General features: G+C 40.2%; 1 protein-coding gene across 1 annotated transcript in view; it reads left to right on the top strand.

Annotated features, from left to right (window-relative positions):
- The window catches only part of npffr2a (neuropeptide FF receptor 2a), a 27,958-nt gene extending 12,282 nt beyond the window's left edge, over positions 1–15,676 (top strand). Inside the window, exons 3-4 of the mRNA XM_046035350.1 lie at positions 9,119–9,218; positions 14,824–15,676. Of these exons, the coding sequence (XP_045891306.1) occupies positions 9,119–9,218; positions 14,824–15,676 (953 nt within the window). The remainder of the gene's footprint in view (positions 1–9,118; positions 9,219–14,823) is intronic.
- The last annotated feature ends 612 nt before the right edge of the window (positions 15,677–16,288 follow it).

Here is a 16,288-nt window from a genome sequence, read left to right as displayed (position 1 = left end):
GTGGTGCTTCTTCCATTTCCTGATAACTGCACCGACAGTTGATCTTTTCTCTCCAAGTTGCTTTCCGATTCTCTTGTAGCCCATCCCAGCCTTGTGCAGATCAACAATCTTGTCCCTGATGTCCGTAGAAAGCTCTTTGGTCTTGCCCATGGTGGTGATGTTGGATGCTGGTTGTTTGGGTGTTGACAGGTGTCTTTTATACAGGTAACGAGGTGAGGCAGGTGTATTTGATGTAGATAATTGGTTGGGATTGGGGCTGTGTCTTAAAGAAAGACTAACTGGCTTGTAGGAGCCAGAATACTTGCTGTTTGTCCAGGGGGTCATATACTTGTTTTTCCTCATCAGATGGTTATCAATTTTTATAAATTCATATGATGTGATTTTCTGGAATTTTCTTTGGGATTCTGTCTGTCACTGTTAGAATGTACATATGATTAAAATTGTAGATTGTTGCATTCTTTGTAAATGGGCAAACCTGCAAAATCAGCAAGGGGTCAAATACTTTTTTCCCCCACTGTACCTAGAGAGATGAATTCTACTGACTTGAGTGATCCCCTGATTTTTCCTCTAGTGCCACCACAGGATGATATTTGTGGTTTTGGGGGAAATAATTGGATGGATTGCCTTTAAGTTAGTTAACATTTCAACTCCTCCGTGGAGGAGTTTAATGCTGAGATGGTATGCTATCAGGCTACTAAATCATATCCACAAATATCTGTAATCAGCACTGACAACTTCACAGGCCGGCAAGACTTGTTAATCCTTTGATCAATAATCCATAATCATTGATATTACTTAATTCAGTGTGGGACTGCCTGTGTTTTTCAGTTTAGACTTGCATTACTATGGACTAAGGTGTAAGTCAAGGGCATGATCCCTGTTACGACCATGGGGTGACCTGACATTGTGGTTTATCAATGGAGGCGACATTCTTCGCTGCATACATGAACAAAACCAGGGCTTTTTACACATTGTGCTGTTTGGATTTTACACTTGGCTCTCAATGACACAAATGTCACAGGAACAGGGAAGGGCTGGGAGTAAAAAATGGCCCTGTACTTTGATCCAGACCAGCCCACCAGAATGGTTACCCGTATACTCCACCACAGCCGCCCTCTTAATGCACGCACATACAAACAGGACCAGCCTCTAATAAACCACCTAGCAGCATTATTCATCCTAACAGCCATTAATCACTATGGCAGTACTACTTTAAAAAGGCTGCAGAACACACCCTGAAATTGTCATGATTGAAATACCTCATATCACATGAAGCCTTGAGTTAAATAAAATATAGACTAAAATATCCACAGTCCTCTCTGAGACAGAGAACTGTCTAATTGCTGCTCAGGGTCAGCTTGTTAGCTTTACTACAAAAACACAGCAGCAGCGCCACTATTTCATATTAAGTGAATGAATAGCAACACAACAAATGTTACTGTGTGGCTTTACTCGCCGTTTACACCAGACTGTTGATGAGTTTCAAAGTATTTTCTAGTAAGAGGTGAAGTGGTAGGAACCTTGTCGATGGGTATCATATCTAGCAAATCACTGAACACTGATCACTGACACATTCTCCCACACAAAATATGAATTTGAGAGGGAAAGGATTGATTGGTTTTATAATATGTATAGGATATTATTTGAAACCAATGACATTAAATAAAATTAGCTAATTAACCTATGTAAATGTCTAAAACATTTATACGTGTAGAATAACAAGAAAAAAACAATCATAATCCAATGTAAATGCTTAATTTAGCAAAATAAAATTACACAGCAGTAGCTCACTGATACTGAAGTGAATTTCCCACAAAATCCCCACAAGACAGTGAAATAGAGACATTCAGAACTTTATCAATGTTAAGCATCAGATTTGAGTTTTTCTGCTAGCCGGTTTGAACACACAGTTACTGTGCTCTTTACCTCAGTTCTTTCTTCTTCAGTAGCTGACCAACAGCATTTGCATTTCATTGATAGATTCTGATAACCCGTTGTAGTAATACAGTTAGAAGCATCTACCGTTCAGCTTCACTATCTCTGGCGTCGCTGTCCTGTCTGTCTACTCTTTCACCCGTGAACAGGGCTGTGATATCTTCCCATTGCCGGTCTTAGCGTCTGTGGCCCTGGTACTTACAGCCTACTACTACTACAGAATGAGTCAGTTACTTTTTTACATTTACTTGCATTTCAGTGAAGACCTTTGACTCTTTTGTCCCTGAACTTTTCAGCCCGACCCTCAACTTTTGTAAACTCTACTTTTCTATCTTCTGCTCGTTTTCCAGCTGACAGTTGCATTGTGGTGTGTGTGAGTGAGACAGAAGGGGCAGGGCTAAGGGTTGCATAGACGTTCATATGGAATTGACCAACAGGTCTGGGGAGAAGAGGGGGTTGGCCAGTGTTGCTCAACCTTCTGACAACTTTTATTTTTAGTAAAAAAGTAAAGGCTAAGCAAGGCGGCCCACCAGGAATTGTCCCGGTATTCCAGATGGCCAGACCGCCACTGCACAGGAGCAATTCTTAGACGAGTGATAGTGGCTGAGATTCTTTATATAGATTGTATACAGTAGCTGCAGTGATCTCAATCTTTTCAATTACACAACAATTCAGAATGATCCAAATTTCCTCTCAACTGACTAACGTCAAGACCACACATTTTTTAGAAGACAATAAACTCGAACAACAATATATTAACACACATTCTCAGGCTTTCTGAGTTTGATTTGTATCCAACCCAGTGTGGAGAGTCGGCTTGAAACTAATAACAAAATAAAGCTTTTGAACGCATCTCTTTTGTTAACCATAAGTCAATTGAATGACAAAATAATTTGCTGTCATTACAGTGACTGCAGAACAACCAAAAAGCATTATTTTTATTTTTTCACCTTCAGAGATAATTTAAGAGTGGGTACTATGATTAGACAAATAATCACACACCAATTATCCACCTATTGCCTCTTTACAAGAGCAGCAAAAACAGCATAATCAAGCATTATTGTCTGAATCAGAAACATGTCACTCCCTGACATGGAGTTTGGGGAAATCCAGCCCCAGAGTGCATTGCATAATTAAATCCTGGCTGCAATTACATAACTCCTGAAATACAATAGACAGCTTGCAGCTACCAAGAGTAAACAAGAAGGAAAGCTTACTGGCTTTCCAGTAGATTGTCACATTTAAAATTATGCCAAGATTTATGAAAATCTCACTGGCAGAGAACATCCATCCTCAGACTGTTGAAAAGACAGTGAACAACATCAACATAATGTAGAAGATCATGCTTTTAATAGAGGTCACACTTTCCATTAACTGTCCACACCTTCTGAGGTGTGGACAGTTAATGAACTCACTATATGGTGCAGAAGAGATGAGTTCACCATTTACAGGGCCGGTAGTGGGGCAAAAAACAGGTAGGGCAAGGCCATGTGTCGCTAATTCGCTTAGGACTATGAATATGTTAAGCAGATTTTATCGCAATGAGCCTATTAGATAAGATATTTGAAGTTGATAGAGATGGAAGAATCACTGAGTATTTGACAAGTAAATGCTATATCCACTGTGGACTATGAGAGTCCAAATAATGTTAATGTAATCTGCCTACGAAAGTCCACTGACTCCGACTGTGGCACATTACGACTGCGCCACCATTTTGTTCCGTAGAAGCATTTCAGAGTAATTTCAGAAGCTGTCTGTTTTAACAATGTTTGTTGTTGATATACGATCTGGAGTCTGCACAGGGTATTTTGTTTCAAAAATTGACCAGATCCTCTATGCCATTCTGTGTCTGACTTCCTACCTGGTTCTATCTGATCTTTTCAAATGTATTAATTTTATATATCCTATTTATTTACAACAGCTTTTCATCCCACATAAATCTAATTCTATTTACTCTCTTAGAAGCAACAACCATCTCTTTTTTTCATGTTCCAAAAACTTCACTTGAAATAGGGAAAAAAGCATTTAGTGTTAAGGCTCCTAGAGACTGGAACAATGTGGCAAATTCCCTGACATCTCTGCAGTATGTAGGTTCATTTAAAAATGCTCTTATATTCACCTTACAACAGACTGCTTCTGTTAATTATCACTAATTATTGTTAGTTAGGGTTATACCGTAACTATTAGTGTTAGTGTCTAGATTTTGTGGCATGTGCATGGTAGGTGAGTGAGTGTTTTCTTTTTGTATTATTAAAATGTTTACTACTGTAAGTGTGTTTGTTGTTTGCTGGATATTGTGTCGTCTTATATTATTGTATGTTTTTGGTCAGGACCCCCTCGAAAATGAGATGGTACATCTCAAGGGGTTTTTATCCTGGAAATAAATTTGATCTGCTCTGTGCAGCTTTACGTGGCATACGTCGAGAATAGACTGGCTGCCTATTCTCTGCAGAGCGGAGAGCCGCCTCAGGGGTGCTTCTGGTATGCACTGCGTCTGGTGGACTCGCAAGCATTGACTAGATTGGCCGCAATCTGCCTTGGCAGCAGCGCCGCAGCAGTAAAGCCTCGAATATACTTCAAAATGGACACATACCCTGACAGCTGCGGACACCACAGACGCGGATTACTTCTGTTTATACTACTTTCTGGAGTCAGCTTGGCGGACTTGTTCCACACATGTGCAGTAGATCAGCTGGTGCCCTGGTAGCGTGCGCTCACAAATAACGGGAGATGTCCGCACAGAGCCTACACATACACCCACTGATGATGATTTCTGTGAAAGTGTAAAACCAAAGTTCCAGGGGAAATGACGAGTTTGGTGATGCTAAAAGAAAAGTGAGGATTCACTAAAATTAGTGTAGCAGTCTCTTAAAAACCTGATTAGTACTGTGGCCAGACTTCAACATAAATTGCACTAAACTAGGACTGCATCCAGGGCAGGAAGTTCACATGGCCGCAATAAACAGTTATGTGCAGCCAACTGAGCTGAGGTAAAAAAGTTTGATAAATTAGCTAATGCATAAGACAAGAAAGGGGTGGCGCGGTGGTGCAGTGGTTAGCACTGTCGCCTCACAGCAAGAAGGTCGTGGGTTGGCTCCAGCCCCCCGCGACCCTGTACGCAGGATAAGCGGTTGACGATGGATGGATAAGACAAAGTCTTATAGCCAGGACCCCCTGGCCACTCTGTCCCATTATACAAATTATGACATAATTATTATTATACATTATGTATATCCATACATTATGTATACATTACACATTATTATTATTATTATACAAAAACAAGAGTGAGAGAGATGTGTCTATAAGATAAGTTTGGAGTTGGTTGGCTATTTGCTGTATCAGGTACCTTTTGCAGAAACATGTCCAACTTTTTCATTCAGTTCATGCATGAGACAATGTGTAGCGAGAGAGCTCATGTGGACAAGCGAGAGAGATGGAGCCTGCGAGTATCAACAAAAGTGTCAACATGATATTAAAACATTCTTTGATAATGAGGCCTAATGTTACTCTACAGGTCTTTGGTTTACCAGTGAAGCGTATGAACTACACTGCAGACTGGAGTGTCTGTTAACAGTGACAGACAGACAGAAAGACAGACAGATCCGGGTTATATAAGCTTGTCTCCTCTATGAAAAGTCTGAATCCTAATTTCAATGCATTATTAGAAACACTGATGAACTCATTGTGGTTCACATCTCTCTCGCTCGTCCAGGCGCTGTCTCTCCCTCTTCATCTCCTTCAGTTCTCCTGCATTATTTCCTGTTGTTGACTGTGTAGCTGCTGTGCAGAGCTCATCACAAGTGTACCAGCTTCTGTAACAGGAAGCTTTGGGATGACAGCCTCATGCTGTGCGGTGTTTTTCAGCAGCAGGGAGTGGGACACTCAGACAGCCAATGACATTTGACCAGGCAATGAATCACACTCAAAGGACAGGAATGCTGAGTCTACAGCTGAATACTGGACACCTGTCATAAGGACATGTGTTGGTTCGAAGTAAAATTTTCTAGACAGTGTTTTCAAAAAAAGTGATATCAGAGAAGATTTTATCTCCTCTGGACATGTTTATCACATGACTTATTTATGGTTTTTGTTGTAGATATAAAAACCCAAGATGACAGATCAGTTACACAGAGCATAAGGTGCGGCTTTCTGCCAGCAATGAGCTTCTTGTTTCGCGACTGAATGCTCTGTCATGACTGCAAAGTCAAACAGTTAGTGATCTGCCATTGTTTCACAAAGAAAGCTTTCAGCTAATGCACCATTAGGTTGTTTACAGCGCATAAAGCTGTAATTGACCATAATGGGGTTTTGTTGTCTGCATCAATGCTTACTGGCCCCTTGCAATTTCTGAACCACATAAAAGAAGCATCACAAGGAGGAGATGAAAGTCACAGTGTCACCCACATGTGGTCTCCATATCTACTCAACATCGATCTATTTTCTCTTAACAAAATTTTGCGGGTAATGGGACTACATATGCCACTGCATAATCGCTGCAGCTTAATAAATAACAAACAAGTTAATTGGTATTAGTATTAAAGGATACTAGTGTAACCTATTAGTTACCTGCAAACTCTCCTATCTTACAGCAATCATGAATCAATACATGAATCTCATGTCTGTAATATTAAAAGTGTTTTTGATAAGAAAGATCCTGGACTGTAGATAGATAGATAGATAGATCCTTTATTAATCCTTTGCAGGAAATTACAGTGTCACGGCAGCTTCAAGACAGACCCAATACCAAACATTCACTCAAAACATATCCATAAGTTAAATTAAAATACCACAATCTAAAAAAATGAGTTATTTTTGTGCATTATAGAGTCGTATAACAGCTGGTATGAATGACTTCCTATACCGCTCCGTCTTGCACATTGGTGTCATCAGTCTTTGACTGAAGGTGCTACTGTTTATCACCTTCAGGTGGTGGATTGAGTGTGCAGGGTTGATCAATATTGATCTTAGTTCATTCAATGTTCTGGCCTCTGCCACTTGCTGAACCGTCTCTAGTTCAGCCCCAACCACCGAGCCATGGGTTTGATACCAGACATGCAGATGATGGGCAGCTCAATATCTGTCAGAAGCTTAGGCCGTTATTATACATTATATTGTTTTCTGCCAACACTGAAGAAGACATTTTTGAAAAAAAGTAAGAGTCAAATGTTTGATATGTGAGATATTTGCATTCCAACAAAATACAGGCAAAAGGAACAAAGTGCTCCATTTTCCTTAAGAAAGAAAAAAAACAACAGTAAAAGTAAAGAGAGCGAGCTGACATTTCTGTTAATTGTTACTTACATCATCCAATTATCTAGTACATGTATCGTCAGAAGATCAGAATTTTTTGTTGCACTCCCACCTCTACAAGGCGTCGTATAACAAGCAGACTGAGCTTGACGCATGCTGTGTTGGTCAATTTACACAATTTATAAACAGGAACTCTGTAAAATGATGCGGAAGCAATGCCAACACACACTTTAAAATTACACAAATCATCAATTACACAAGTCATCTGTGATCACATTGAACATGGCTTTCAAAGCATTGACCAGGGTTGTTCAAAAAGTTTTAAACTTTGCTGTAGCGCATCAACATTTTTTTTTAATCCAGGCTGTGATCAATTGGTTCACGAAAAGTAAGGAGCACCCGAAAAAGGCACCCGATATAGCTAAATAACCAGTCAAACCCACACATTGCTTTTCCCACCCCTAACGTCTTCTCTCTTACTGCTACAGCTGCAAAACCTTGACTAACATTTGAACTGCTATTGAGGATCTTAAGGAGGAGGATGTGGGCTGGAGCAATCAACGTGGGCTTTCTCGCTCTGTGGCCCACTTGAGCAGCCCAAGAGTGAGAGAGCCAACATTGAGAGTGCTCCCAATGGCAAGTCCGACTATGGTTTGTTTTCTTAATGCTATCACAATGTTCCTACCTCAGTTAGTTGACCTTCTCTTCTCAGAAGTTCACTCATTCACCACTTTGTGTCATTGACACATCAGGATGATGGGTCTCATCTCCGGTCTCAGGTCTCCTGGTCTCCAGATGGCTACTTCCATATTCCATATTGTCTTATGGCAGCAAAGTCAGTATAGTACCAAAAAATCTTTTCTAGGCAAATATCTAGCTGTGTTGCTTCATGGCAGTTGGCAAACTAAAGTCCTGTATTGTTACTACATGGTATGAAATGAAGATTTCTTGACCAAAAAAAATGCAAAGAACTTCTTTCCTCCCTAACATCTCCCATCCTGCTTCGTATCTGTTGCCCACTAAACCCTTCCTTTTAAAATAGGGTACTCAAGCAATTTAGTATTGCACTTTAATAAAGTTGTGGGACTCACAAGAGAAAAAGAATGGTCAAAATCGAAGCAGCAGAGGTGAGATTTTCTGATTTATGGTCGCCATTATGGGTCAAGCTCCAAAAGTCCTACCCATAATGCAACTTTCTAGTGTCTTTCATGAATCCTGCCTGCTGCCTTCTAAATCCCCACTTCTTTCATACCCCACACCTTCAGCTCAATATACCTGATGATATTATGAGTGTTATTTCTTCAAACTTTAGGTCACGCCCTTCAGAGCCACAGAAGACACTATTCAACTTTTTTCACAAGCTGTATAGTACTGCTCGTGGCAATAACACTGAGGTTGATGTCTAAAATTGCTGGAATGCCCCATTAAAATCTATTTTTGTCTCCCTTGCTTTCACAACCAATATCTTAAATCTCTAATAAAGTTTCTACCTCCGTAATACCATTAATAAGCACAGCTATGAACTGGAGAAAGCTTTATATCTCGAGTCAACTGTTATAATAAAACTGCAATTAAACAACAAGTACGTGTTACAGAAGTCGAGGGGTTACACTCATAACAGTCTGCAGTCTGTAATTATTTTGTGTCAGCCACAATAAGACACTTACACTGTCAGCACCTCTGCTACCATACACCAGCAGCCCTGATTAAGTATCATGAGAGGAGAGGAATTGTTCCCTCTCAAGACACTTGGACATTTTAGTATAGGAAAACTTTTTAGCTCCCCCTGTAATCTGATGTGTTTGGAATTCTGATGTGTTTGAGGGTGTGCGGATGTTTAAGGCAGTCTGAATTCATACATGAACTGATGTTCTGTCTTAACTTGTTGTCTTAGCAGTAAATCAGCTGAATGCATCTTTCCTGTTAACAGGATGGCCTTTTGGAAGCCTAGTGTGCAAAATGAGCGGCATGGTTCAAGGGATCTCTGTGTCAGCATCGGTCTTCACTCTGGTTGCAATTGCCGTTGACAGGTACAGTGACTGTATTTTACTATTACTGCTACACATAATATAATTGCACATTTACTTTTACCAGCACCTTTTACACTTGAATGCCACCTCAAAAAAGACAGATAACAGAACAAACCATTTAGAGAGCACAAACCTCAAAGTAGTGTGTAGCCTCTGTGGAGGCTCTGTACTGTTAATTTATGTGATAAAATATCCTAAAAAAAGATATAGTTGAAAGTGCCAGAAAAATATAATAACAACATTTCAAAGATGACACAGCATAGCTTACCGGTAACTTGCAGCTGCACTTTGAGACTGAGATGACAGAGGAACAAGAGAATTGTAAAATTATCCTGCTTCCGGGAAGTCACAGGTGTGGCAACATTTTGCCATCCCTGTAAGTTATGTCAACAACGAATGCATCCTTGACAGAAAAACTGGTTTGTAGGCTTTGCTACACGCGGATCTGGAGAATCGGGACATCCCTAGTGACAAGCTAAGGTTACTGTAAGGAAGCTACATTTTAAAGTCAGCAAAAAGCCTTACCTTTATCCACAATATAAGCATCTATGGTGTTAGATCTACTGTTTGGTGTATCTGTAACACGGTTTTCTTCTCTTTGCTTTTGCTCTGCTCTCTGTGTCTTGCATTGCAGGCCAAAAAAATAAATAAAAAACAAATCTTCAGACGGCTGCCGCTAAATGCGCGGAAATAACCGATATTTTTGCTAACGGGGAGGAGGAGGCGTGTGTTAGCGAAACAGAGGTACAGAGTCACCGTGACAGGCCTGAGTGAGCAGGAGGAGAGTGGAGGTGAACCTGTATGGAGGGAGCAGGGAGGTTATGTTCATTTACACTGGGGATGCTGGGGACATTACCCACCACTTTTTGAAAGCAATTGTTGAAATTGTTCAGAAAAATAGCTTGCACCAAGAAATGCTAATCAACAAATAAAAATGGTATAAAAAAGGTTTATTTGCACAATAGGCCCAAGCCTGCAATGCAATGTAAATATAGAAGAAACATCTGCATTGTCCAAAAAAAGTAACTTAAGCTAAAAAAAATAAACAAGCTACTAATTACTGCATTATATTCTATTTTTATATTATGAATTGTCACCTGCCACCTGAATTTAGTGCTTCCATCTATATAAATAAAGACATTTCCACCATAAATTGGTGCAAAAAATGTCTCCAGAATGCAGGAAATTAAGTGGTTAATTCTCAAAATCTTCTGGGAGGACCCCCAGATCCCCATGTCTAATATTTCATCAATCTAATATTTCATCAATAAATATTTGTTTCTAAATAGTAGGCCTATTAAAATATAGTCTTGTCTTGTTCTCATGTACCCACTCTCGTGCAATGTCACATCTCACGGACTAAGTGTTTCGTCTGACCAGTGTCTGACCAATATTGGTGTGCCGCCTGGGCAAAAAATGCCAGGGCCAATTTTTCTCTCCCAGTCCAGCCATGCCCCAAAGGGAGTTACCATGACAGCTGACATTGAGCCTGGAAAGGTCGTCACCAGGGGGTTGACATATAGGGACAGATAACCATCTTCCACTGAACCTCGAGTGTAAAATGTTTTTGTACAGGTATGTGTTTCCAAGGTCATAAGTGAACCTCCCTGCTCAACTCTATTTTGTAATTCAAGTAACTTAAATCGTTCATGATTAAACAGCAAAAATGTCCTATGTCATAATGTTTAGAACTCTTAAAAAAAAAAAAATCTGAAACAACATCAAGTTATGTGTTCTTTGACCCTTTACCTTATTTCCCAAAACTTATCAAGAAAGACACATTTCTTTCTTTTAGATTGCTCAGCTTTTTCATCTTTATCTGGTCCTCTTTTAAACTATCATGCTGACATGCATGCATGACAACAGTTGCACATCAATCCTCTTCAATAACTTTATCAACCTTCAGGGGATGCTGCAGAATCTCACAATGGGTTTGTTGTTGACACTAGAGCCCAGTAATGCACACATCCAGTGGAGTGGCCCCCCCAAGCTGTAAAAATGACAGAGCTGATATTTTATCATAGCCAAGTCGTCAGACACCTGACGTGGAGTGACGTCACCTTGTCACAATTTAAATCACTGGAGGGTCTCTGCGCCTCTGGAAAGAACAGACAGCACAGTTTGACATCCGAAAGTCAAAGTCACCTTACACATCTATCAACAACATGATGAGAATTAGAATTGAATGAGTGAGGAATTAAATGGCTCTCTTGTCTGCCCTTTTAGCCAGTGTATTCATGCACAGATAACCCAGATAACTTTGTTCCCTGGCTCCTCCAGTCTGCATATCCCTGGGCAAGATACTAAACCCCAAATTTTTGAATGTTAGTTTCTGTTTCTAATGAGCAGTTGGCACCTTGCATGGTAGCCTCTGCCATCAGTGTAATGGGTAAATGATTGCCAGCCAGTGAATGTGTGTGAACGGGATGAATGTCAGAATCAGAAGGAGCTTTATTGCCAAGTAGTGTTTTACACATACGAGGAATTTGCTTTGGTGATAAGGTGCTACACGTAGACATACATACAGCTGACAAAAATAAATGTAGAAATATATAAATATGGAATAAACAATTGAAAGTTATATAAGAATAATAATAAATAATTATTTATATATATATATATATAATACAACTATTTGCAGAGAAAGAACAATGTGGCAGATATTTACAAGTGTTACTCTGGTTTGTGTTGTGCAGACTTATTGCAACGGATGAGAATATTGTGTACATAAATTGACAATATAAAAATATAAAACAACAACGATTAACAACTAACAACAAATATGTGCAATTGTGCATGATGTGAAATGAAGTCAAATTTAGATGTGCAGAGACATTTGCATTATTTGAGTGGGGAGAGTGTCAGTGAGGGACCCGGGCCTTGTTAATGAAGCTAGCTGCAGACAGGAAGAAGCTGTTTTTGTGGTAAGAGGTTTTGGTCCTGATGGACCGCAGCCTCTTGTCAGAGGGGAGAATCTGAAACAGTTTGAGTCCGGGGTGGGAGGGGTCAGCTACAATCTTTCCTGCTCGCCTCAGAGTCCTGGAGACGTACAGGTCCTGAAGTGATGGAAGCTTGCAGCCAATCACCTTCTCTGCAGAGCGAATGATACGCTGCAGTGGCAAATGGGGAGTTAGGCAGGATGATGGGGGAGGGTGGGGCTGGGCTCTTTCTGAAGTCCACGACCATCTCCACTGTCTTCACAGCGTTGAGCTCCAAACTGTTCTGGCTGCATCTGTTCACCAGATGGTCAATCTCCCACCTGTAGGCGGACTCATCCCCATTAAGCTAAAAAAAATAAACAAGCTACTAATTACCAGAGCCCAATGAGGGTGGTGTCATCCACAAACTTCAGGAGCTTGACAGACGGGGTGATTGGAGGTAAAGCTGATGGTATACAGGGAGAAGAGAAGGGGGTAAAGAATGCAGCCTTTAGGGGAACTGGTGCTGATGGTCCTGGAGTCAGAGACATGTTTTCCCATCTTCACGTGCTGCTTCCTGTCCGTCAGGAAGTGATGCTGTGTAAAGCGCTTTGAGTGCAATGATGTAAACATTTTGAATGCTTGAGCCCTCCATGAACGTCCTTGCCTCCAGTGGTACAATGTAACTAAGTACATTTATCGAGTACAGCTTTGAGGTACTTACACTTTACTTGAATTAATTAATTCTATTTTCTGCTAAGTAATAGCAGTACTATTTAACTACATTTCACAGGGAAATATTGTACTTTACACTCCACTACATTTATTGGACTACTTACTAGTTACTGTACAGATGAGGTTTTTATTATTCCAAATAAAACTGACAAAAAATATACAAAATAGTTCAAAATCATCTTAACTAAGACCAGCTTCAACATTAAAAGGTGTGTGTGTGTGTGTGTGTGTGTGTGTGTGTATATATATATATATATATATATATATAAAACTTTGACTGGGCCCTGAAAGTAATGACTAATTCAGGGATGCATGACTATCACTATCATGCAGGAAGCTCCAACAGCAAACCATGGAGGAGCCATATGCATGAATCTTTGTACAGAATGAACAAAAAATAGATGCATACACATTTTTCTCTGTTTCTGGATGAGGGCTGTTTCTGCAGATATGGTGAGGCATTTGTTTGTAAATCACTATATCACCATGAAATTACAGTGGAATTATGTGAATGTGACCATGCAAGTGTCAGCTCCATATTTACATACACATACAGGTGCATCTCAGAAAATTTGTATATCGTGAAAAAGTTAATTTTATTTAAAAAGTTAAACTTTCACATTCTAGATTCATTTCACATCAAGTGAAATACTTCAGGCCTTGGTTTTAATATTGATCATTACGGTTAACAGGTCATGAAAAAATCCATATCATGTACAAATGTCGACCTTCTGAAAAGTTGAAAACTTCTTTAAAGGGTTAATTTATGCACTCAGCACTTGGTCGGGACTCCTTTTGCACAAATTACTGCATCAAAGCGGCATGGCAATGCTGAAGTGTTAAGCTGAAGCCCAGGTTGCTTTGACAGCGGCCTTCAGCTCATCTGTATTGTTGGTCTTAGCTGGCTGGCCAACCAAGCACAGTAACACCATTGTCAGCAAACCAGTTACTAGTGGTTTTGGCACGGTGGGCAGGTGCCAAGTCCTACTGGAAAAGAAAATCAGCATCTCCAAAAGATTGTCAGCAGAGAAAAGCATGAAGTGCTCTATCTCTTGGTAGATGCTGCATTGACTCTGGACTTTATGAAACACAGTGGACCAACACCAGCAGAGGACATGGCACCCCAAATCATCTCTGACTCTTTTCAGGCCGACATTTAAATCTTTATTCTAATATTTTTAATATATGGATTTTTGAAGGCCTGAGAAAAGAACCCTGAGGCTGGGTAGTAACAGTTTTGGAGGCTTCAGCCGTGGCATGTAAAACAACAACAAAAACACTGAGCAAAAAAGGAAGATTGGCCAGAGACACACTGATCGGGTTAGTCATGTATGCTTTCAGCATTGCACAGCGATAGAAATAACGAAAGATGGTTCTGAATTCTAAAGGAAGGCCAACAAGCATATTAGCCACACCCTCAGCAAAGTCACAGCTACTAGAAGAGATGTCACCTGACACTCTCTCACCTGATTGTGACTGCCATCCTCAGACACTGTCCTCAGTCTGTTGGAGACTGCAGGGAGGGTCAGTATTCTTTATTCAAACTGAAGTCTACCACACAGAGGGAGAGCAGCAGTCGCACAGTATTTGTAATTCTCACAACAAATCAAAATTTGGTCGTGTATTTGCTTCTTTTTATTTCATAAATGCTAACTCGCACATGTATTTTCTGCATGTATACCCTTTTACGTATATTATATATATATATATATATTAAACGCTTTGCGTCGGGCCGAACAACGCCCTTTAACTGTGATATAATAAGCGCATACCACGGCCTGTTGTGAACTATTGCTTAAATGAATCACAGTAACTACAGTATGTAATGTTCTGCAATTTAAAGCAAATGTTCTTTACTGTCACTCAATTCCTTTTGGGCAAGATATTTTTAAAAATAGATTAATTGTCTACAGGCATCTTCTTAATCCAGTCTCTTTCTAATCCTTTTGCAGATTCAGATGCATTGTCTACCCATTCAAGCAAAAGCTGACCATATCCACAGCTTCCTTGATCATAGTCATTATCTGGGTTCTGGCCATATCCATCATGTGTCCTTCTGGGGTGATGCTACAAGTGACCAAGGAGCAAACCATTCGGGTGTTACTGGGCTACGACAACAAAACAGGCCCATTTTATTGGTGCAGAGAGAACTGGCCAAACCAGGAGATGAGGAAGATTTACACCACTGTCCTGTTTGCAAATATCTATCTTGCTCCCCTTTCCCTCATCGTAATCATGTACGCCAGGATCGGCATTACGCTTTTCAAAACAACAGTTCCAACAGGAGCAAAGCCGGGCCATGACAACCGCCACACTGTGTCAAAGAAAAAGCAAAGGGTGATTAAAATGCTTCTAATAGTTGCTTTGCTTTTCATCCTTTCCTGGCTGCCTCTGTGGACCCTCATGATGCTGAGCGACTATGCCAGTCTGACTGAGCAGCAGTACAGAATCATCAACATTTACATTTACCCCTTTGCCCACTGGTTAGCCTTCTTCAACAGCAGTGTCAACCCCATCATCTACGGTTTTTTCAATGAAAATTTCCGTAGAGGGTTTCAAGCTGTGTTCAAGTTCAGCCTGTGCACGGCGGATGGACAGCGGAGGAAACCCTACTCACACAGGCTGCAGGGAAACTCTGTGCTCCCAGCTAATAATGCACAAACCACCCTTGAGCCTATTTCTCTCAATAGCCTAGATAAGAACACCTCCAAGCAACTCAACCACATCACTGAACAAGACTTGGTCATGGAGGACCTGGAGAAGGCATCTTGCAGCAGTGGGGGTGTGACAGCAGTGTCTATTTAAGGAGCCACAAACAGACATTCTTGTAGGTGATAGGCAAAGGTGTTCACATTTCAAGAAAATTGCCCTCATCATTCAAATCCATGTCATCCACTGAGCCTAAGTAAAAATCCAAGGCCCACCTCAACAGGCTTTAGAAGATGACAATTTGTCTGAGGCAATTTCAGTGCTGTCAAAATATAAAGCAGTGATTTATCTTTTTGACTGTCATACACCACTTCATAACAATTAATGTAGCAAGCTACGTCACAGTGCTACTGAAACAAATCCATTTAAATTACCAGTTTGAAAGAGAATATTTATTTTGGTTGTTCATCTTTACTTATCACCTTCAATGCACATAATGTATGTTGCACATATTGTGCCATGCTAAAAATGGAACGGGTTGTGCTTTTCGAACTGTAGTTTTCAACAGGGAAAACAAATCTTGTTGGCCAGTGAATAATTAATCAATTATGATCGGTGGATACTGTATTGATAACAGGCTACTGTCCTGCTCTATGAGATAGTTTTTAAAACATATATGTATGTACTGTGATGTTTGCAGAGCAGATTTCAAATTAAAATCACTTAGACACTTAGAACAAGATCACTTAGACAAATATATATATCAGA

This window comes from Micropterus dolomieu, linkage group LG21 (genome assembly GCF_021292245.1).
Source record: "Micropterus dolomieu isolate WLL.071019.BEF.003 ecotype Adirondacks linkage group LG21, ASM2129224v1, whole genome shotgun sequence".
NCBI lineage: Eukaryota > Metazoa > Chordata > Actinopteri > Centrarchiformes > Centrarchidae > Micropterus > Micropterus dolomieu.
Note: the sequence above shows the minus strand (reverse complement) of the source record. Positions and strands in the feature narration are given on the sequence as shown.